We start from the raw sequence: 23,984 nt of genomic DNA on the forward strand, positions 1-23,984 counted from the left end.
GAAAGTTGAAACCTGAAAAGAAGAGCTGCTTTTCCTATAGAAGATTTTCAAAGACAGACAAAGAAGCTGAGTCCCTGAACAGGGCTTTGGTGTCTTAGAAGCAAGGGTAACTCTGGTCTTCAAGCAGGGGTAAGGGACTGAAAAATCAGTATATCTCGCTGGATTGGTTCACCAAAATCTATACCCAAGGACAAGATTTTCCAACCTTGGAGCTATTGACAATTTGAGTGAGATTATTCTTTGCTGTTGGGGGGTGTCCTGTGTGTTGTATGATGCTTAGAAGCATCTCTTCATCCTTTACTTCTACCTTCTAGGTGCCAGTAGCAAGCTTCCCTCCACCTTTACTCCATACCATGTTGAAGAACCAAAACTATCTCCAGACATTGCTAAATATCCTTTGAGGGACAAAATCCTCCCAGGTTGAAAAACACCACCCTAGGAGTAAGGTTGATTTGAGAGTAGACTGGTCTTTGGAGGAGGTAGAGCTCAACTTCAAATTCCTTCAGTCTCTAAAGAGTTAAAGGAAGTGATCCCAGATTGTTAGTGACCGTGATGATTTGCTGGAAGCAAATATAACTTCTGCGAGATGTCAAAGAGAAATTATACTGAATAAGTTGAACAGGAGAGGAAGACTTTATTCAAGACTATTGCAATAAGTGAAGAAATCGAGGTCAATTCTGCTGAAAGAAACGGCAAGAAGATTTTCAAGTGCTGGGGTCAGAAGGTGCTGGAGGATGTTAGGAGAGCTGGTCAATGTGCTTAGGCCATTTGTATTTGCTAACTGGTGCTCATATGCTCATTGGTATTTTGCTCCTAGTTTAGGTCCCTAACCTCCTGCAGAGACTGGGAGGTCGGGGTGCTGTCTCCTTGGTGATCACATGTCAAAGGGATGGCTCACAGGTCCTTGAGCAAAACATTTCTGGGCTGTCAAACTGGCAAAAGGCTGGAAGAAGATTTACATCTCAAAGGGACAGAAAGAATTTTCAATTACATGTTTTTTCAAGTAAGTGCTCTAAGAAAAGGGAGGTCAGGAGCCTGTAGTCAGGAAGAAACCTAAGATTTAGTTACAGTGAGAGGAACATTAAGTCCAACTTGGTCCAATAATATAACCTTATTTCAGTTCTCAGACAGTTCTTACCATGCTTCACAGACAAGATCTAGCCCTCAACAACAATGACAAAAAAATGGGTATTTGAGTGAATAAGGCAACATGAAAAATAACAAATAGAAATAATAGACAGCTGTTAAAGACCTTCAAGGGCTCCAGAAAGTGCAAAGTGAGACACAGGCTTTGACATAAGAGTGTTCAAATATAATTTAAAGAAAATTAGATTTACATATATATAATTTCTAAAATATATATTTTTTAAATTTTAAAAGTAAATATAAATATTTTGAAATAATAACTTATTTAAAATGAGCTCAAGGAAACAAAATACGTATATTAGAGTTTAGGCTGAAACTTGGAACTTATTAAAAAAAGATGAAAATGGAAATTCTAGAACTAAAGACTATAACAATTAAAATTAAGATCTCAGAAGAGATAGAAGAGATTTTTCTTAATATGATAATATGTATCCCGACCACCACCAAAAAAAAAAAAAAAGAGAAAAAAGAACAAAACAAGCAAAGAAAACTATAGTAAACATCACGTTAAAGGTTAAATGTTGAAAACTTTCCCTCTGAGATTGAGAACCAGACAAAATGTTCAGATCATCACGTCTATTTAACATCATTACTAGTGGCCTTAGCAAATACAAAGTTATAAAGATTTGAAAGGAAAAATCATAGCACACATCAGCCATAGACACAATTCTGCTTATAGAAAATCCAAGGGAATCTACTGATAAATTATTAGAATTAATAAGTGAGTTGAGAAGGTCCCTGGATGCAAAATCAATATAAAAAATCAATTGGGGCCTCCCTGGTGGCGCAGTGGTTGAGAGTCCGCCTGCCGATGCAGGGGATACGGGTTCGTGCCCCGGTCTGGGAGGATCCCATATGCCGCGGAGCGGCTGGGCCCGTGAGCCATGGCCGCTGGGCCTGCGCATCCGGAGCCTGTGCTCCGCAACGGGAGAGGCCACAACAGTGAGAGGCCCGCGTACCACAAAAAAAAAAAAAAAAAAAAAAAAAAAAAAAAATCAATTGTATTTTTATTCAGCAGAAACCAGCTGAAAATGAAAATTTAAAAATACTTTGTATTAGTTTTCTCTTGCTGCCATAACAAATTACTACAAATCCGTCATCTTAAAACAACACGTATTTCTTTTCTTGCTGTTTGTGTAGCTCAGAAGTTCAGGCTCAGTGTGACTCGGTTAGTTCTCTGCTTAGGGTCTATGAGGGCAAAATCAAGGTTTCAGCAGGGCCTCCTTTCCTTGTGGAGGACCTCGGAAAGAATCACTTCTAAGCTTGTGCAAGTCGTTGGAAATGCCACTTTCTTTGGCTGACGTGCTTGAGTCCTCACTTACTTGCTGACTGTCAGCCTCTCTCATCTTCTTACGGCCAACAGCCTTTTTTACCCTGCTGCCTGCTCCGTCTTCAAGCCAGCAAAAATGTTTCTAATTTCTTTGACCTCTTTTTCGGTAACTCTAGCTAGAGAAATCTCTCTGCTTTTAAAGGCTCATATATAGGCAAACCTCAGAGATATTGCAGGTTCTTATCCCGGTGGCCTCAGCCTGCAGTGGCTTGAAGCAGGGTTTCTGTTCCCAGCCAGAGATTGAAGTCAGTCCTCAGCAGTGGGAGTGCTGAACCCTGGCCACAAGACCACCAGGGACCAGTGGCCAATGCCAAGGCTCTGTACTGTCTGCTGTGTAGAAATGAATTTCCACATAGAGATGCAAAGTAGTGAAACAAGTAAAGTGTTTATTAGGAAGAAAAAGAGTACGTGTGGATAGACACATGGGTGGCCTCAGAGATTTGCACCCTCGTGGGGGCATTTCTTCTGGGTTTCCTTTGGCCAATCATCTTGCTTCACCTGGTTTTGGGTCCGTATTTGGTTTATCTCAGGGTCCTCCCATATGTGTGCACACATCTCTTAGCCAAGATGGATTCTAGTGAAGAGGCCTATGGGTAGTTGGCATCACTTACTATGAGGTGGCTCCCCCTCCCTTTTTGATCTTCAAGGGGCCTTTCTGCGCATGTGTAGTCAGGAAGATCTCCTTGACTTCGAGAATGAGGAATATGTGGTCTTTTATCTCTTATCTGGGCAGGGCTCAGCTGCTTCCTCTCTCCTGCTATTTTGGAGTATCTGTCGACACGGGACGGACTCCATCTGTTCAGCCTGGGCCCATCTATCTCCTGCCTCAGTTTTGTTCCAGACCACCACAATAAAGGGAATATCACAATAAAGTGAGTCACATAGATTTTTTTGTTTCCTAGTGCATATAAAAAGTATGTTTAGACTGTACAGTAGTCTATTAAGTGAGCAATAGCAATTATGTCTAAGAAATCAACAAACATACCTTAATTTAAAAATACTTTATTGTTAAAAAATGCTACCTATCATCTTGTTGCAGCAGGCAGGTAGCTAGATGTGAGCAGAGAAATAGGGGCAGGGGGCAGGGGGCAGGAAATCACACATCTTGTAAACTGCAGGTGTCCATGGGTAGACAAGGAAAAGCAAGAACCTCCAGACTGAAAGGAAGCCAGACATTTTGGGTGGTAAGTGTCCTGGAAGCAGACAAAGAAAGGTGAGGAAAGTGGGAATCTCTTGCATCCGAATGTAACCTGTTGCTCATTTTGCTTTCTTTGCAATAGAATTAGCCTTGCAGATAAGAAGTACTCATCATGCACTGACGCCATGACACTTCTGGTCTAAGCTAAATAAGGACAAGAATCCCTCCCCCCCTTAGGAAGAAGGAGCTGGGATGAAAATCAGGGAATATGACCCCCAAACTCCTCCTTCCGCAGTGAATATTCCGCTCCGTCATTTGTAAGCCCTTCATACCTGGCTTGCCAAAGGAACCCTGGGTAGCATCACCAGTCTACTCTCTATCCCTCTGAGAACGTATTCTTGCGAAAGTAAATAATCACTTTACTTTCTTAACCTCCACGCTTTGTTTCCGAATTCTTTCATGACAAGGCAAGAATCTTAAATTCACCGGGAATGATCTGAGCCATCAATGAGCCATAATCTTTTTGCAGTAGTAACATCAGAGATCACTGATCCCAGGTCACCATAATATAACGAAATATTTCAAGAATTACCAAAAAGTGATAACAAAGATGTGAAGCAAGAAACTGATGTTGGAAAAATGGCACCAATAGGTTTGCTTGTTGCAGGGTTGCCACAAACCCTCAATTTGTGAAAAATGCCATAAAGCAAAGCACAGTAAAACTCCAAGGTATGTTTGGGACTACCTGGCCAATTCAGGAGACTCTATCTGAAAGTCGGTAACATTAATTCCATCTGAATTTCTTTCCATATAATGTTACATATTTACATTTGCCCAGTCGTGAATCTTTTGGGGCGACTATCTTGTCTATGTGGGGGAGGGAAAATAATTTTCCCTCTATCCTTCTAGGTTCTTGGTTGAGACACCTCCTGTAATAAAAGGCAGATTAATGGAAGAAAAGCAAGCAGAAGTTTAATAACATGCATACCTCCTGTGTATGTGGGAGAGAACCAGCAAAACCAAGTGATCCAAACCATAACCTTAAATAATATTTCCAGGTAAAGACAAAAGAAGATGTTGGGGAGGGAGAGGGCGGCCAGGTATGGAGGCCACCAGGAAAAGCACAGTAAACAAGGGTAAGTTTGTTACACAGATTTAAGTTGTTGCCTTCTCCACTAAGATTTTAGAGTCCCTTCTCTTCCTGTACAGAAAGGGAGACACCCTAACAAATGGAGATTTCCCTTATAAATGTAAATGTCTCTTACAAAAGGGTAACTTCTATTCAGTTTTCAGAGCTTCACCTGTGAATGCTGTTTTTTATTTTTTTTAAATAATCAGCGTGACATGATCCTTAAGCCAAAGAGACATATTTTGAGGTGACAAATCCTGCTCCCCTTCACCTACCAGATACCATTTGCAGTGGTAACATACACATGTAATATATACATGTATATATACATATGTAATATGCCTAGGAATAAATTTAAAAAGATATATAGGAGTTCTATACAAAAATCTATAGCGTATAGAAAGAAATTAAAGATAGAAATTAAAGAAGACTAAAATTAAAGAATTTAATGGAGAATTAAATCATGGCATGGAGTAAAAGACTTAATAAAGATGTCAATTTTTGCCAACTTTGTTTATCAATTCATTGAATCTCACTTAAAATCTCAATAGGTTTGTTGTGAAAACAAGTTTAAAATTTATATGGAAAAACAAAGAATCAAGAATAATCAAGACACCCATAAAGGACAACAACGTGGGAAAAGTGGCTCCGCCAACTATCAAGCTTCGTTATAAAGTGATGGTAATTAAGATAATGTGGTTTGGCAGAATAGACAAATACATCAATGAAACAGAATAGAAAACAACCACGCACACAGAAAAGCTTGATTTTTGACTAGAGTGGCTCTAGAGCACTGGAGAAAGGATAATGTGTCAAATTATAGTGGCATAACTAGATAGTCATTTGAGAAAAAGTAGAACTTGACTCATACCTCACACCACACATGCACAAAAGTAATTCCAGATGGATTATACATGCAAATATGAATTAGTCCTGAAACAATAAGGCTTCTAGAAGATAACAGGAAAACTCATAGCTTCAGGGTAGGAAAAGATTTCTTTAAAAAGATAAAAGTACAAAAATAAACAAAAATGCATAAACTGCATTTCCTTACAATCAGAGACTTGTGTTCCTCAAAGGAAACTGTTAACAGAATGACAAGGCAAGTCATAGAGTGGAAGACATTGAACACATGTAATTGGTAAAGTGATCTATTTGTCTCTATCTGTCTATCTATCTATCTAACTATCCATCTATCTATCATCTATATCTCTATCTGAAAATCTCCTCAATAATAATGTCAATAATAATAAAGTCAGTAATAATAAGCCTGAAAGAAAAATATTCAAGAGATTTGAAAAGGCACAACACAAAATATAATATGAATAATACACCTGTGAAAAATGTTCAAAGGAAATGCAAAGGTAAAGGAAATGCAAATGGTTTAAACTATTTAATACAATTAGATACCTTTATCCACACACTAAAATAGCTACAAAGTAAAAGACTGTACTACCACATTTTGGCAAGGTGTATGGAGCTACCGGAAATGATATACCATCAACGGGAATGCAAATTGATAAAACTCCTTTGGAAATCTATTTAGAATTATCTATTATAATTGAACATGCCCACACTACATGATGCAGATATATAGTCAACAGAAATTAGTACTTACATATATCTAAAGAAAAAGTACAAGAATATCAATAGTAGTGTTATTTGAAATAGTCAAACAGGAACAACCCAAATATCTATCAATATGCCCTATTCACACAAGAAAATACTATATAGTCATGAAAAGTAACTAACTACAGCTACACATATGAAAGTCACCCACATAATGTTGACCTGGAGTTTGAATTTAAGATATTTTGTTGAAGGAAACTAGACACAGAGGAATGCATACAACATGATTCCACTCACAGAGGGCTCAAGAGCAAACCTCAAACGTCAATTTTAGAAATCAGGAAAATAAGAATCTCTGTATTTCTGGGGGAGATGAAAAAGATAGAGATTGAGAAAGGACAGGAGGGTATCTTCTTTGGTGCTAGCAACTTTCTGCTTCTTCTTTGGGTAGAGGTTTCATAGATGTTTGCTTTGTAAAAATGACCCTACATTTATATTTTGTGCATTTCTGTGTATGTTGGTGGCAATTATAATATATATAATTATATATATATATATATATATATGAAGTATTTTATTCTTTTTGGTGCTGTTGTAAATGGGATTGTTTCCTTAATTTCCTTTTTGGATAATTTGTTGTTGGTGTATAGAAATATAACTGATTTTTGTATGTTGATTCTGTATCCTGAAACTTTACTGAATTCATTGAGGTTAGATTTCATGTGTGTTCTTTTTTTACATGTTGTGTTCTTGAAACACAACACAAACAAACAAAAAAACCTCCCAAAACCCAAGGAAATTTTGGAGGTGACAGGTATGCTTATTATCCGGATTGTGGTGATGGTAGCACAAGTGTATACGTGTGACCAAACCCACCAAATTCTATACATTAATTAGATGCAGTTTTTTTTGTATAAAAATTACACCTTAGTAAAGCTGGAAAACAAACCAAAGTAGAACAAAAATACATGTTAGGAATTACTATCTGTGGTGCAAATCATTTCCTCAGTCTGTGTGTTGGGCAAAAACTAGATGCGATGTCTCTATAATGAAACACAGAAACCTGATTATATTACTCATAAACTTTAAACTGTGTTTTAAAAGAAAAAAAAAAAAAAGCTACAGTTTTCCCCAGGTTAAATATATCTTCTAGACCAAGAAACAACAAAACAGACAAAACCAAACCAAAACTGCAATGATTTTATCCAGCCACTAGATGACACTGCAGCTTTTACATGCCCACAGCGTGTTTGGGGAACAAGACAGTTTAGCATAAGGGAGATTCTGGAAGCAAATTTACCTTTAATATTTGTAATTGTGTTCCAGAGCAAGAGCTTGTGTGCCAATGGCAGGCAAAGAAAGCCAAACTCTGACAGAGGGTGTTTGTATCAAAGTAAAGGTTTATTTGCAGGGCACCAAGTAAAGAGAACAGGCAGCTCATACTCAGAAGACCCGAAGTTTCTTATGCTTTCAGGCAAGGGTTTTTGAAAACAGTGTTAGGGGAGAGGGTTTGGGATGTGTGACCAGCTCATGGACTTTCTTCTGATTGGTTGGTGGTGAGGTAACAGGGTACTGTTTCTGGAATCTCAGCCTTCTGGTTCCAACCAGTCTGGGGTCTAGGTGCTTGTGGTCAGCATGTGGTCACCATCCTCCACCTGGGTGGAGGTCTTAGCTTCTGCAGAACACCTCAGAGACATGCATCAGATTATCTAGATCCCTTCAGGAAGAACTAGGGGTCCTGTGACTCTATTGTCCTAATCGTTAACTGCTTGAATCTGCTCTTTGGAACTTGGGGAAGGCCTTGGAGACTAAAGCCATTTTTTCTACAAACAACAAACGGGGAACATGGAGGGAATTTTGGACCTGGGAGGACCCCACAGGATCCTGCTTGCTTTCAGTGCCCCCTTTTCTCTGGTACTCCTCAATCCTGAGGGGAGTAGGGGCAATGACAAGGACAGGAACAAAGTTTTGGATGGAGAGTTTAATCATAAACTCAGCAGGCGAACTCTGTTTTAATTGGTCACCAGAAAGTAGAGTTGTAGTTTAAATAATGAAATTATTTCCTTAATGTTACAATATTTAGGCTTATTTAAAATAAAAGTTTTTTTTTAACTTAGGAGTAAAATAGCTATTCATTATCAAATATTTTGAAACTATAGAGAAACATGGAGAAGAAAATAAATATTATCCATACTCCTACTACACAGGGGAAAACCATTGTGCTTACCTTTGTAGTTTTTCTCTCTTTCAGCATAGAGAAACATGAAACATAAATATTCAATATTTAACAGGATGAAATCTTATTGGATATATTAAGTATTTTAACTGACTTAGCAATAATACTTTGTATATTTTCTCATATCCATAAACATTCTTCTTAGTTATTATTTTTCAAAGGTAGCATATTATTTCATAGTGCAGTAAATTAATTTAATTTAATTCTCAGTTTTGGACCATTAAGTGGTTTCTGATTTACCATTACTAAAAATAGCCCTTTGATAAACATATTTGTGGTTATGTCTTGAACAGCCAAGAGTATTTCTTTAAAGTTCCACCCCCCAAAAAAAATGTTCACGTCAAAGGAAAGACATAAATATTTTTAAGGCTTTTTATAAGTATTTTCAACTGTTTTCCAAAGGTTGAACGAAACCAATTTGTATGATCACTAACAGTCTTTTTGGTCATCTATTTTCCAATATTTTCTCTAGAAATTTTATTAGCATTTTAATCTCATTTATGATAGATTTTCATGTGTGAAAATCTAGTCGAAATTTTGAAAATTGAAAACAAGCTTAGAAAGATCATGTCTCTATTAGTATTACAAAAACTTTGAATCAATTGAATACTGACTGTAGGATCTGACATTTCAATGGCTTTTATCCTTTTAAAAATACTTTTAAACTTATTGAATCCCTCTAATCATCTGAGATAAGCAGGTAAACTATTATTCCTCTTTCCAGAGGAAGAAATTGAAATTATGTTGGAACAACCAAATAAAACACAGAAAAGTGATAGTTAAAAGTTTGAATACAGGAGCAAATAAAGTAGGATATCTGTGATATATTTCCACAGCATCCTACGTATTCCCTGCTATAACGCTCCATCACCACCATAATATAACCCTTTACTTTACTGTTTGTTTTACAAATAAACCATAAATTCCCCAAGACTAGTTTTCATGCCAAATTTGCTTAGTGTTTTAACTTTACTGTCCACCACAGTGTTGCTTAATAATCATTCATTGGATAAATTTTTTTTAAAAAACCCTCAAAAAATGCTATGTAGAAATAGACACATCATGTAGAAATGCTGCTTTTTGCTAAACTTACTTTGAGGGCATGGTGTTCCCATTTATAACGATCACCACTAAAATTTAATACATCCTTGGGGGTGACTGTGAGCCAGGTGCTCTTCTAAGTCCATTTTCATGTATTAACTAGCTGAATTTCTAGCTAATTTTAATGAAATTTCTACCGAATTCTAACTAAAACAGCTGGTCAACTAGAGAGAGGCAGAAATGAAACTTGGATTGTACTTCTCTTTCACCCCAGCTCTCAACATCTACACTTTCCCTTACACATTTCATAGTGCGTGGATCCAAGATGTTGCTTTCTAACATGACCCAGGAGTAGATTGTTGTTATTAATGATAGGATATCAGAGTTTGCATCCTGTAGGAACTGAAGGACACTGAGATTAAGAAACTCTATATTATTTATTGCTAAGCAGTGTCTGGAATCCAGATTTCTTTTCAATATGCCATACTAGTGACAACAGTTTAAAGATACTACTTATAGCATACATTTCCAACTCTCAGAGAAGGAGAATATTGTGAAATACATTCATAAAACAATTTTGAAGGTAGTATTATTTTTCCTTATTGAAATATCTCATGAAGATTATGTAGTGCCTTATTTCTATTGAATGAATTATTTTATGTAAATAAGTACGAGTATAGCATTTCAGAAATGAACAAGATGCTTTCAGAACATCAGTTATGAGGACGAATTATCCTCTTTTGGAAAGAGGACAAGCTTATAAATAAATCCTTGCAAAGTGACTTTAGCCATCTCCAAATTTCTCTGTGCCTCTTCAGGGTGATAAACAATAAAAGAAAGAAAGAAAGTGATAGAGTCAAAATTTTTAAATGACATAAATTCCTCTAAAGTCAATTAGAATATTTACTGAACTTTTGCTGTTTACAGAAAAGTAGATACAGCCCTTTGAAAGCACACATGAAAACAACTTACAAAGTACAAACCATATTATAAATCTAAGGTTTTAGAATAGAAATGTCTTTGAAAAAAAGTTACAGTATTCTGTTTCTTCCTTTCTAGCATGAGATATGTTTTAATATATTTTGAAGGAATGGCCACTTTTTTGAAACCATTTTGTTTATTCTACTTTCATTTTAGCATACATAAAAGCAGGTTATAATTGCATTGGATACAAAAGACAAACAAATAAACACACATTATTGCACTTAGAAAATACTTCACAGGAAGTATTGCACATGATAGAATAGATCAGGAAAGGAGAATAGATCAGGAAAGGCACAAGGTTATAATCAGATAGGACTAGTATTATTCCAGATTTGAACAATACAGACTTTTTCCTGATAAAGATTTGCCACATCACATATTGCACATTTTCCAACACTTTTATCTGTTTTACAAATATTCCTCATATTCTTTGTTTTTGTCCTTATCTCTGTAAAACAGTGTGTATAAGGCAATAAATTATGAACCATTGAAAAAGACAAGTCTACGCTGAAGAAGTGAAAAAAAAAAGACTAGCGTAAATATATGATCACCCTATTCTTTGGGGGGCAAATGACAAAGTAACTTGACAAACTTCTTTAAAAAGAGAGAAACATTACAAAGCTTCATTTCATAAGCATTTGCCCATTTATAAATGTCCTCTGAGTTAAAAAAAATGCATTTAGATGAAATATCTCTGTTGCCAGTTAAAATTTCCTTTGTTTACATTCAGTTTTTAATACTACTATTTAATTCCTTCATACAGTGCAAATGCATGAAGGGTACACGTTGTTCACAGTCATTCAACAATAAATAATAACTCTAAACTTAGTTACCTTATTATTTCTGAATTAAAAAAATATAAAGTGCATTCAAAAGCTTTGAAGTCATTTTTCTCATTCTTGGAGAAAATTATCAGTCAACCTGTAACATTTTCAGCTCATGGCAGAAGTATTCCACAGTGCAGATATTCCTGGAATTTTTCTCCCTTTTTGCCACAGTCTTGTTTGGAAGAAAGTTTCCAAAATAGTAAAAAGTTTTTTTTCACAAAGTCTTTATGGGAAACTTCTGACCATAGAGCGCCATTCATCAACACACATTTCCTTGAGTTTCATGATAGAATAGTATATAAGCAAATATGATTCTTCTTTATTTGGAGGGTTTGCTACATATCCAGTGTAAATTCTTTTCACATTCTGTGCTGCTGACCTCTGTGCTGTTCAGAAATGCACAGTTCTCAGATCCTGTAATGTTGAACCTGTCAACAATAAAGAAACCAGAATTATTTTCAGTTTATCATTTCCGTTCAGTTACATGAGAATCAACTTTGTGGTGGTGGAGGTGGTGGTTTCTGCTTTTTTTGGTTTTTCTTAGTAAGAATGCATGAGGCAAGTGCGCCAATCAAATGATCACAGAGCAATCTGCAGAGACAGTAGACAAAGATCCAAAAGAATAGTATGTGGTGAGAAGATACAAAATTAAGAGTAGAGGGCTCCATTTGTTTGGTTGGTGGATCACCACAGGAGTGACTCGTTCATTTTTGAGTTCCCAAACCATTCCCAGAAAGTATAAATATTCAACAATCATGTATACTAGCGCATAGAGTTTGAGAGGGTAACAGTCCCTGGTGCCCATTTGTGGGTGTGATACATACCAAGGATTCCTTTTCTAGAGATTTAAACTAATTTTCTGTATCTTTAATTTTCATAAAACTATTTAGGGAGCTAGAAATTCTTTCATGTCTGAGTTTTCAGATGACAAAGATTAACGCTAAACTTATACAACGTCCTTCAAACTTTAAAATGTACAGGTAATGGAAATAAAGTCAGCATCTTTAATTCTGGGGCAGGTTTTCTGTCAGATCCATAGAAGCTTCTAATTAGGTATTGAAAATATTATTCTTTATCCCTGTGGAGATGAGAACTGGGAAAGCAAAAAGGGAACTACTCGCTTGTCAATAAAATATAAATATGAGATTGGAAATGTTGAATTTTTTTTCCCATCATCATATTTATACCTGGAATATTTCTGAGTCTTATTCCACTCGAATTTGCTGAGGTCAAATTACTAGAAGCATTTATCGTATGAATTCCAAGCAGATAAAAAGAAAAAAATGATAATATTAAAGCCCTTCTTTAAAGAAGTCCGTAGAGTATAACATACAAAAGAGATTGTTAAAGTTCTGCTTATAAAGAGCTCAACGTTCATGTAGAACAGTACTTCTAAAGGAAAAAAGGAAAGTGGTTTCCCTGAGCTGCCATCCTGGGGAGGATAAAGAGATATCTTGAAACTCACCAGTTATTAAATTTTTTGCCATTTGACCATTTCCACATCTGGTCAGCTTCATTTTTCAGCCCAATCCAGTGTTCACTTCTACCCACATGTTGTTTTAAAAAGATCTTGAAGAAAGCACAAAGGAACTGTATGTTAAACCACCTCTCCCGATAAGTATGTAACAAATCTTGTTTCTTAAATCTGCAACTCGTAGGCATGATAGCTAAGCTGATTATTTACTAGTTCTACGTAGGTTCAGCTCGTGTGGATTTTTGGCCTTTGAGGCTAAACAAATCACATTTAAAGACTAAATTGAACTCTCATTTTGACCTCAGACTGATCATGTGGCTTTCTGTGACTAAATTTTCCTGGGTGGGAGACAGATACAGTGTCTTCCCTCAGAAGGAAACAAAAGGAAACCACAGATTAGCTATATAAAACAGAATAGCAATATCTTATGGAATTGTTTCTGAATACTATCTTACCATGTCCTCTTCAGAATCAATGACAGCCAGAGTGGCACCGTGTTTGGAGCAAAAGTTTTGGGCCAAAGTCCAGTTCCTTGTTTTCTTGGAAATAAGATAGCATTTCCCCTGGTATACTATCCAATCTTCTGAGCATGAAGAAACATGGGTGTTTGGTGGCACCAAGGACATATATTGGCCTGGACAGTTGTACTGACCCACTGTGAACAGGAAACGTGTGTGTTTTAGTAACACAAGACACCAAATACCCACAGTGCGCAAAAGTAGTTCAGGGGATGCTGTGCTGTGCTAGGTGATAAACGAAGAGAGGAAAGAAGGTGAATTCTTTTTTTTTTTTTTTTCTTTTTGCGGTATGCGGGCCTCTCACTGTTGTGGCCTCTCCCGTTGCGGAGCACAGGCTCCGGACGCGCAGGCCCAGAGGCCATGGCTCACGGGCCCAGCCGCTCCGCGGCATATGGGATCCTCCCAGACCGGGGCACGAACCCGTATCCCCTGCATCGGCAGGCGGACTCTCAACCACTGCGCCACCAGGGAGGCCATGAATTCTTTTTTTTTTAATTTTGTTGAAGTATAGTTGACGTATGATGTTATATTAGTTTCAGCTGTACAACATGGTGATTCAAAATTTTTATAGGTTATACTCCATTTAAAATGATAAGAAAGGAAGGTGAGTTCTGGGAAGAGTAAGAAGAAGGCAGTTTCTCGCTTTATCTGATCTCTCATTGTGCCTAATCATTGTACTAGGTATAAGAAATAAGAGGGAGTCACTTTGGTCAGAAAGTGGAGGGTAAATTTTAAAATCTTGAAAATAGTCTTTGGACTAGAAAGGCTAAAATACATTAAAATTCCAAGTAAGGTTTTGCATCGGAATGCAGATGGGGAAGAATTTGAAGAGGTAGTATATACAGACCTATATTGGAAGGTAGAGGAGAGAATGCTTTGCAGAGGAGCAATTCAGAATACACAAAAATTTATGGCTGGGGATGTATCATAAAACTGTAAAATTTCATGTTTGTATAAGACACAAATGTATCTTGGTATAGCTGTATGTTTCGAATACCATAACACAAATGATTCTCTGGGAGCTTCTAGATATATTCTATATCTATATATATATTCTGTGGCTTTTGAGATAAGAGACTGACCAATTCCTGATTAATCTATGGCTTAGATATTATTTTTTCATCAACAATGAATGTGCAGCCCACATTTTTCCAGTTAAACGTCTCTATATTTAGACTCTAAATTGACCCCTTTTATTCCAGATTTAAACATCTGCTCACATGTAAATTTCTCCTATAGTATTGTATAACTCATGAACACTTTTAATATTTCTAAAGCACTAGAAAACTAAAAAAAGTATTGCATCAATTATTCAAGGAATGTGGAATCATATTTAGCATTTCCTAGGAAATTGGCCATGTATGAAAAATGAGATTGCCCTAAATTCATCAGAACTTTTGATGAATTCATGAAGTGCAGACCCACCTGATAAAGCAACGAGAGCTATGATTAGAGTGGTGATGAAGACCACATTCACTACAGCACATGGGATGGGAACTTGAATGGACCCTTCATGATATGCTGCGAAGTGAAGCCCGGTGGCATTATCTGAAGAGAGAAAGTAGATGATGAATTCAAGCAGGCTATAGAAGTAAGAAAGAGACATTTGATTTTCTCTTGAGGCATTTAAAATAAAAAAATAGCTATGTGTCTCCCTATCTTCTTATATGAAATTTATAAGTTAATTTCCGTCAAGTGTTGAGTGAATTTGGATAGTTTATTTCTGGCTAGAAATAAAACAATCCAGTCACAATAATGATATCATAAAATATCTCCCCCAAATATGTACTCAGTAGCTATGAAAATTCTAAATATATCATAATTGTATTGTTTTAATCACAATAAGAACACTTAGTAAATACCTGATTACCCTAGAAGACATATAAAAAGAACATCCTATGTACAATCCCTTAACTTCTCTGTAGTTACTGTTTAAGGGAGATGGTATAAATGGGTATAAATGTGGGTGATATAATAAAAAATGTTGAATTGATATAAAAATATATACAACTGGAATGACTAAAAATTAAAAAAAAGATGGATGGTACTTTTTTGTGAATTTGGTAGATGTGAAGCATTGAAATGTCCATATTACTGAATGGGAGAGTAGAATGGAAAAAGATACTTTGGAAAACTATTTCTTACATAATTAAATATACACTTATCCTATGATGCAGAAACTCTACTCCTATTATTTTCTCAAGAGAAATGAAAATACATCTTCAAAATGTTTTATATAAGAATGTTCAGAGCAACTTTATTCTTAACAGCCAAATCCTAGAAATAAACCAAGTATCCATCAACAGGAAAATGGATAAGCAAATTATGGTATACCCATACAAGAAATTCTACTCAGAAATTTAAAAACTGGAACAACTGATGCATGCCACAAAATAGATGAATCGCAAAAAAAAAATGTTGAGCGAAAAAAATCCAGTCACAATTATATATTGTATATATTCATTTATATGACATTCAGGAATAGCTGAACTAAACTTGATGATAGAAATGAGAAAAATGATTGCTTTTATGTGTTGGAAAATTAATTTGACTGGAAAGGAACACAGGGAAACTTTCCAGGGTGATGGAAAATGTCAAATGTTGATTGGAGTTGTAGTTATAACTCATTAAACTGTATATGTATGATCTGTGAATACATAGTATGTCAATTTTACCTCATTTAAAAATAACAGGTGAGTGAAAAATAAGATGTTTGAATTTTCCAAGAGAAGTTAAAATAATAGAGGAAATTTAACAGTACTATAGACTAAATATTGGGTGGAAATCAGTTTTTTTCATTTATCCTTTGTATAATGCTAAAACCAAGTAAAAGTTTTATTTCATCAATGAGGAATATTTTTGTGGAAGGATTTAGAATATGAATATGATGTGAATGATGATTCTTAGTTACCAAAAAAATCCCCACCACCACCCACAACAAAGCTAGAAGGATATCTGTTCTAGATTAGAAATAAATAATTGAGAAAGGAGAGAGGGGAATTTTGTGACTCCGAGTTTGAATTTGATTTTTGCTAGGATGAGCTATCAGGATATTTAAAATTCGGCCTCACAGGAAATATATAGATCCCTATTATGCTCTAAAAACTGAAATGTAAAATAACTACTTGAATGATATTAAAACTTACCATGAAAAATAGTCTCAATATGCAAAAATATCCTATTTTTCAGTATGGGTGGCTTTCATAATTAAAAGGATGTCTATACAGACACAACTTGAAATTCATGTATTTTTTTTCCTTAAAGCATTTCTTTAAGGTTAAACTAGGCAAAGAGATGCTGCTTTCTTTCACAGTAATTTTGCTATGTAATGGATGTCAGCATCAACTGTTGCTTCGTCTGAGGATTGTTTTTCCCAGCATAGATCTGCGTTCAGGTTTTGCAAGAGAAGACTTTACTTCACTCCTATCTGGTTCTATTTCTCTCAGCTTCTTAAAGCAAACCTTCCTTTTTTCACCAGCATACAACTGCCACCGGAAGCAGCCTTTCGTAGCTAGGGTAGCAAGTTCAGAACTCTCTGTCTAGTTTCACTTCTTACCATGTGAGATCACGGGGTTCAAACTCAATGCAGGGACAGCTCTGGCTCCTCAGCAAGTACCAACACATCCAAGTAACTCATGGATGCCAGAGCCCTTTGGCTTATCCACTGGACTCACTCTATTGGCTTATCCAGTGGGTAAACGATGGAGATGATTCTCAGACTGTACTTTATATCCATTAGTGAGGGCTATTGTTACTCACAGCTTGACTGATCACCTAGATAACAAAACACTCCCCTAAGAGCATACTTCTGCTCTGATTACAAGCCCTGTCCATTAATGGGGAAATCAAAAACAAATTCATTAGTACATATTGAATCACCAAGGGTGGTGTTCAATAATTGTTTATACTAATGAAGCAAGTACAAATAGCAGCATAGACTAAATATTCATAAATTAAATATTCAACAGAAAATTGGAATGATCTCAGGAAAAGTTAAGAATTACTACAATAGTTCCTTCTTCTTTCAACTATGCTGTTTATCGAGTGGTTTTATTCTTAAATATATTTTTTCTTTTGGGCAGCTCAGCTGAGCCATCAAGTTATGGCCATCTGGTTACCAAAAAATTTGTGTGGCTTGTACTTGTTATCCACACTTGATTTTGTGTTCTTAAGTGAAGGATGGGTTTATCAGAGGTAATGAATGCTTTTCTAAAGCAAACCACTCTATTAGACCCATACTCAGAAAACAATCCCTTCCTCTAGATTTTTTTAGCTCTGTTCTTCATAACACATTCTTTGTTACTGGTTAGGTGTGCTTACAAGTAAACTCTAGTTCCTACATGCTAGTGCTTGGGGCACCTCATTAATTAGAGAGGAAGAGAGATAAATGAAACAAATCAAGAAAGCCTCACAAAAACAAATTATTGTAAAACAATAGGAAAATCCTGGTAATAGAAAATAGAAAGGTCTGAGGACAGAATAGATAAATAGAAAAGAAGAAAAAGTATATAGCAAAGATGATCATATTTTGATGAAAAATAAAAGAAAGGAAGAAAAACATCTGATTCACGTAGAATTTGAAGCCCACGATTAGAAGGGTGAAATAGAAAAGCGAAATGGAGGAAAAGAGTCCCATAAAGAATATAGAAGATTTCATTTTCAAGAATTCTTTCATGACTTTCTCCTAATAAGTTACCACTGGACACTGTAAATGTTCAGATGTTTATAAGGATATTCTCTCAAAAATTAGAAACCTTTGTTCCCAGCAACTGGAGGATGTTGTCTTGAGAACACAAGATACGGCACACACAGAAAGCACAAAATGGTACAAGGTAAAGGCAATCAAGAAGGTAATTGTTTATGTGGAAAACAGAGTTTTCCATAAAGAGAGGCAGTGCTTCCTATAGGATGGATATGGGAAAATGATGGACAGTTCACTGGGCTAGGGCAGTGAGATTTCTAATTAAATACGAAAAATTGAGATGATATAAACTGAAACAAAGAAACAAACATTTAGAGAGCTTCTGAAATTCACCCTTGTGATTTCCTCTCAAGTTTCTATTTGTCTTCTCATAGAAAAAGAAATATTTACCTCTTCCCCATTTTCTCCTTTATCCCAACTGAAATAGAACATAACCAAGTTCTTCAAAAGACAAGCTTCATTTTCCCCCTAACTACCATTATATATCATAGATAGATAGATAGGTAGGTAGATAGATATAAATATAGATATATTGATAGATGCTACCAGTATATGAGGAGTAAGACCTGACTTACTTTGTTGTCCTCTTTTCAGATGCAAGGAGCTGGTCTCTGTTGCAGAACAATCTTCAGAATTCATCTTTACCCTCGTCCCGATCCCTTGGTTAATCCCAGGTCAAACCAGTCTGCAGTGAAAGTCTTTGCTGGAGCTCTTGTTCAGTCTCTGAGTCTCTGAGATATCTCAGCATTTATATTCAGTTACGTTGTCTCCACCCACTTCCTCTCACCTCCAGATCGTTCAGCTACTCCTGTCCTCTTTAATTCATGCTCTAGTGGCCTAAACAGTTTACAATGTGGTGTTGTGGTGAGCTATGGGTTTTCCCTGCTGTCTGAAATGTGCTTTCTCACAACTGTAGGTGCAGCATGAAGAGACAAGTGAGATTTTCCCAGAATCTGAGATATCCTTTCTTAAATTTGTAGAAAACAAATAATTTAGGAAACAGAATATCTAAGCAAAGAATTAAAAGTTAGGGATTCCTATCTTTGAGATGGAAATAATGTGGGGAGTAATATTTCCCTGGAATCCCATTCATTCATATAATCATATACTTAACAACTATTATTTTATTGAACATCTACTATGAACCTGACACTGTTAGAGGATTTATTGTTGAATAAGAAAGTTACCATCTCTATTCTCATGGACCTTTCTCCAGTCTGGAAGAGTTTAACTTAGCAAGCTATAAACTGGCTTTCAGAAATGTGTCATTCGATTCTTCCCTGGGGACTAGTTTTTCAAGGTATCATTTAGTAAGTAGCTGGTTTAATGGAGGAAATAGAAACCTTGTGGCTGGAACTTCCTTTCTATGTTCTAAAACTGTTTATCTTAAATGATCTGTTTCATTTATCTCCTGTTAATTTTCATGTCATATTTTACTGTCATTTAGACTGCCCTATTTCCCCTCAGTAATATCTTATTCTATTTTTCTCCAATCTGCTAGATTATTATTTTCATATATCTCTGAAACTTTGGACATCTGAAAATGATCATTATAAAAATATATTGCCATAGTATCAGTATCATCCAGATAAGTTATTAAGGTCAACACAAAATGAATGTAGAATATCTGTGTCTAGTGATTTAAGGAAGGGATAAAAATAGCACTCTGGTTAATAATCTTAGTGTCCTCAAATTTTATCATTAATATGACTTCAGAGTACAGATATTCTGTTTTCAGAATAAAGCCTTTGTGAAAATGTTATGGTTAAGTGGGTAGAAAATTACCATCTACTGTAGGCTAGTTAGACCATCATATTTATTTGTTTACCTAAGACATGAAGAGGTACACGTTGGTCCTAAAACTCCCTTTGTTCTTCTTTATTTTTCACTCAGTTCCTAGTATGTTTTCTACATAGCAGCTAGAGGGGTTATTTTATAATTAAGTAATATCATTTTGGTGAGAAGTTCACTTCTTCACTTCTCCCACTAGACACGGCTTCTTATCAAAATTACCGTACAATCCAAAGACCTTCTTGTATATTTGAGAAGACTTTGCCTTATCCATGACCTGGCCCCTGGCTACCTCTCCTACCATAGCCACTGCCCTCTCCAATAGTCACGGCTTTGTTGTTCCACAAAAATGTCAAGCTTCCTCCTACTACAGGGTCATGCATTTTCTCTAAAAGTTTCTTCCTCCATCTAGTTGCATGTTTTGCCCTCCCTTTAATTCAGTTCACTCACTGTTCAACTATCATTTACCCAGAGAGGTCTTCACTTGCCTTCTCTATGTAAAATAGAACCTCCTACTCTATGACTCCACATGACTTTATCTTCCTCTATGTCACTTGTCAAGATCTGACATTACATTATTGTTTATCACCTACATCCTTTACCAGACTGTAAGCTGCGTGGGGGTAAAAACTTTTTCTGACTTGTTCCTTCTGTGACTCTAATATATGACATAGTAACTGGAACCTAGTATGTACTCAGTACATACTTGTTGAATGAGTGAATAAATAAATATGAGTTAATGAAAGAGTATGTATAAAAAACATAAAAGTTCCAAAATATAGAGTGCTGCTCAGGGAGGTTAGTGGGATAGTAGGGTTGAGAAATGAATGCCTTTACATTGCCAATGGGTAGCAAGGGCATACTTGAGTACTGCTGATGAATGACAAAGGGGAAGTGAAGTTTGGTACTTAAGGGAATAGCTGATGTTTTTACTAATTTCTTTGGGTTAAAGAAACTTCGATCTTTTAAATGTTTATTTCATCTCCTAGAGTTGGGAATCTGGGTTAATGTCCACACTTTGACACTAATTACACACAGTACGTTGTGAAGAATGCGTGAGATAATATATATATATATATAAATCTGCAATCTTCCAAGTCCATGGGGTATAAAGAGAAGGAAAGAATACATACTTACACACACTGATAACCTTTGCTGTGTCTCTTCCAGTGCAAAGCAGGGTGTTTCAACAGCTTATTGGGCTGACACAAAAGCCATGGTCCAGTTATACCATTTTCCAATGTACGTTTTCCCCTCTGATGATTCCCATATAAGTGTGAAACTCTAATTTTCTTAGCTGGACACCGACTACCTGCGAAGTTTGAATGTTTCAGAACAATCAGCAGGCTAACAGGAACGCAAAATAGTGTAGTTTTTTACAGATAGTTATCTCCCACAATGTTCCCTCTTACTCCTTATAGGCCAGCTATGTTGACTTTCACTCTGTTCCTCGAAAAAGCTGAACTTATTTTCATTTTATAGGCTGTGCTCTTGCTCTTATTCCCTCTGATCTCAGATTTTTCATGGCTAAGTCTTTCTTCTCATTTATATTTACCTTACATGTTACCTACTCAATAAGACCTTCTGTGTCCACCTGCACAAATTACCTCCCATTAGTCATGACTTATTACCTCACTCTTTTATTTTATAGAACATAATATCATCTGAGACTTTGTAGTTCATTGGTATATATATATATATATATAGTTTTTAAGATAATAATTATTAATATTTACTTCTCTTATTGGAAAGTAAGGTCTTTAAGAGCAGGGACATGGCTGTCTTATACAACAATGAATAACTTGTACCTATAATAAGGCTTAGAACATAGAAGGAGTTCAATGAATATTTGTTGGCTATACACATGAAATAATGTATGTGAATATCAACTCAAGCATTTGTTAGCTATGCGGATTTGGGAAAGTTATACAATTCCACTGGATTTTGGTTTCGTTATGTGTACAATGAAAGTATCAGCATCCAACTTATAAAGTTTTCGTGAAGAAAACATCATAAATGAGAAAATTAATTTTCTACCACAGTGTTTGTGTAGATAAGGTATTTAACGATAAGTAAAGGAATAACAGTTTGATTCAGGTCATGAGAAAGAAAAGTTCCTCATTTCATGTAAGATAATAACTGAGCAGTCTCAGCATGATTGCTGATATGATGTAATGTGACTCTTGTCTGTCTAGGGTACAGACAGACAGAGGAAGCTGCAGTCTCCTACAACCAACTTTAACAGCTTTCGTGACACTAAAACACTTTTTTATGTGTTTAAGTTTTCTTGCTTCCACAGCCATAATCAGGTGAATGGATATTATATATATATATTTACATATGTCTATATATACAAACACATGCATATATATTTATATATTAATGTATAATATATGTAATAATAAATGTATAATATATGCAATATATGTTATATATGCCATTGTGTAATATATGTAATTGATGTTATATATAACATATATATGTATAATATATGTAATATTTGTTTTATATGCCATTGGACACAGGAAAGTGATGTCTAGAGATCTTTATGAAAATAAATATTTTTAAACATTATAACATTGATCAAAATCTATTATTTTTATTCTGAAATCATTTTTCTCTATTTGTTTTTAGGAGAGCAGCCAAAGTATTTTGTTGAAATCAGCACTTACACAGGTGGCAGTAAGCAGACATTGAAAACATAAAAACCAGCCAAATTACCAAGAACATATGCTATCAGTGGGCTTTGTAGGTATCCACAGGACCTCATGCTATTCAAGTCCTCCACAATAACTTAAACTTTATTGCAAAATTAATTATTTTCTTATTACTCCTCCATCCCCTTTCACAATCAATTTTTTATGTGTAAGAAATCTGCCTGACATCTGAGAAAACAGTCAACTTAAATCCATGCAGAGGCATGAGCAATGAATAACGGTTGCCCAGCACAGTCCTGGTTGATACCTGTTGTCCTGATTATTAAAAGCATGTTATTTCACTTGCAAGAGTGTCTTCCTATTATATATATAATGAATTACATGTTTATATTACTAATCAGTATTTGTTAAATCAAAGGAAGGTATCTCACCTGTGAAATTACACTAAATAGGACAAAGCAAAGTGTAGAGGGTCAGGATGCAGTGTGGTAGAGATTTGGGGGTCAGAAGGTTTTTCGGTTGTTCCTTATTTATCTAAATGTGAAAGCCAACTTCCTGTGTGGTCAGACCTGATGGCTTCAATTCTCTAAAGCAAAGAAACACATCAAGAAACCTAAAGAAAGAAAACTTGTGCAGATAAACTCTTTAAAATCTTCTTACAAAGCACGTGTGGTCATAATACATAACTTTCAATTTTTTCAGAGATATTTTCTATGTTTTATTTCATAAAGAATACATCAAAACATTAAGGGATATCCACAGGGTAAAGATGATCATTAAGATCTCATAGTTCAGTTGAGAAAGCAGAGATTGAGAGAGAAATTAGTGCCTGGACAAATTTGGAAGAAGTCACTCAGGACACCAGAACTCAACGCAGGTCTCTTTCGTATTTGACCTTATATGAAGAATCCGGGGGAAGGTTCCAGAAAGGAAATGAAGTAATGTGACCTGCATGCAAAGTGGTACAAAGAAGACAGGATATACAGTTCTTATCAGGCAGCAGCTCAGCAGGATGCTCTGGTGGCCCACGTTCACAGAGACCGCAAACTTCAGACCTGATAGAATTTCCAGAGGCAACCTTTTCATCTTTTTTTAAATTTCTTTTTTTCTTTCAATGGGTGAATTAGGTTTCTGAATGGCTTTTAATCTCCTTGGGAATCAAAGCTGCCAATTCTAATGTCTCACCTATTGAATTATACAAATTACGTAAATTGGTAAAATTTATTTTAAAATCACAGATGTGTGTGTGCTCTCCCACTGGTTATCGTAAAGGGTCAGAAGAGGGAACCATGAGTAAGTAAGTGGGGAATTTCCACTTCTAACCACTTTCTAACCTTCCCTCCTCTCTGAATTCATCCTTTGAACTTTCTAATTTTCCTCTTTGGTGGAACATCTAAAACATAGAAATGAGTTCGTTTGGAAAGTATGAGCTGGTATGTTTC

The 23,984-nt window shown here is 35.7% G+C and overlaps 1 protein-coding gene across 1 annotated transcript; it reads right to left on the reverse strand.

Annotated features, from left to right (window-relative positions):
* Window positions 1-10,487: 10,487 nt before the first annotated feature.
* On the reverse strand, window positions 10,488-18,809 carry LOC308625058 (early activation antigen CD69-like). The gene is made up of 5 exons (XM_081248944.1): window positions 18,670-18,809; window positions 14,818-14,940; window positions 13,330-13,529; window positions 12,866-12,969; window positions 10,488-11,828 (listed from the first exon to the last, which is right to left on the reverse strand). The coding sequence occupies exons 1-5, from the start codon at window positions 18,731-18,733 to the stop codon at window positions 11,720-11,722; spliced, it is 600 nt and encodes a 199-aa protein (XP_081105070.1). The 5' UTR covers window positions 18,734-18,809; the 3' UTR covers window positions 10,488-11,719.
* Window positions 18,810-23,984: the final 5,175 nt, after the last annotated feature.

Source organism: Mesoplodon bidens (genome assembly GCF_964165515.1).
Source record: "Mesoplodon bidens genome assembly, chromosome: 11".
Classification (NCBI taxonomy): domain Eukaryota; kingdom Metazoa; phylum Chordata; class Mammalia; order Artiodactyla; family Ziphiidae; genus Mesoplodon; species Mesoplodon bidens.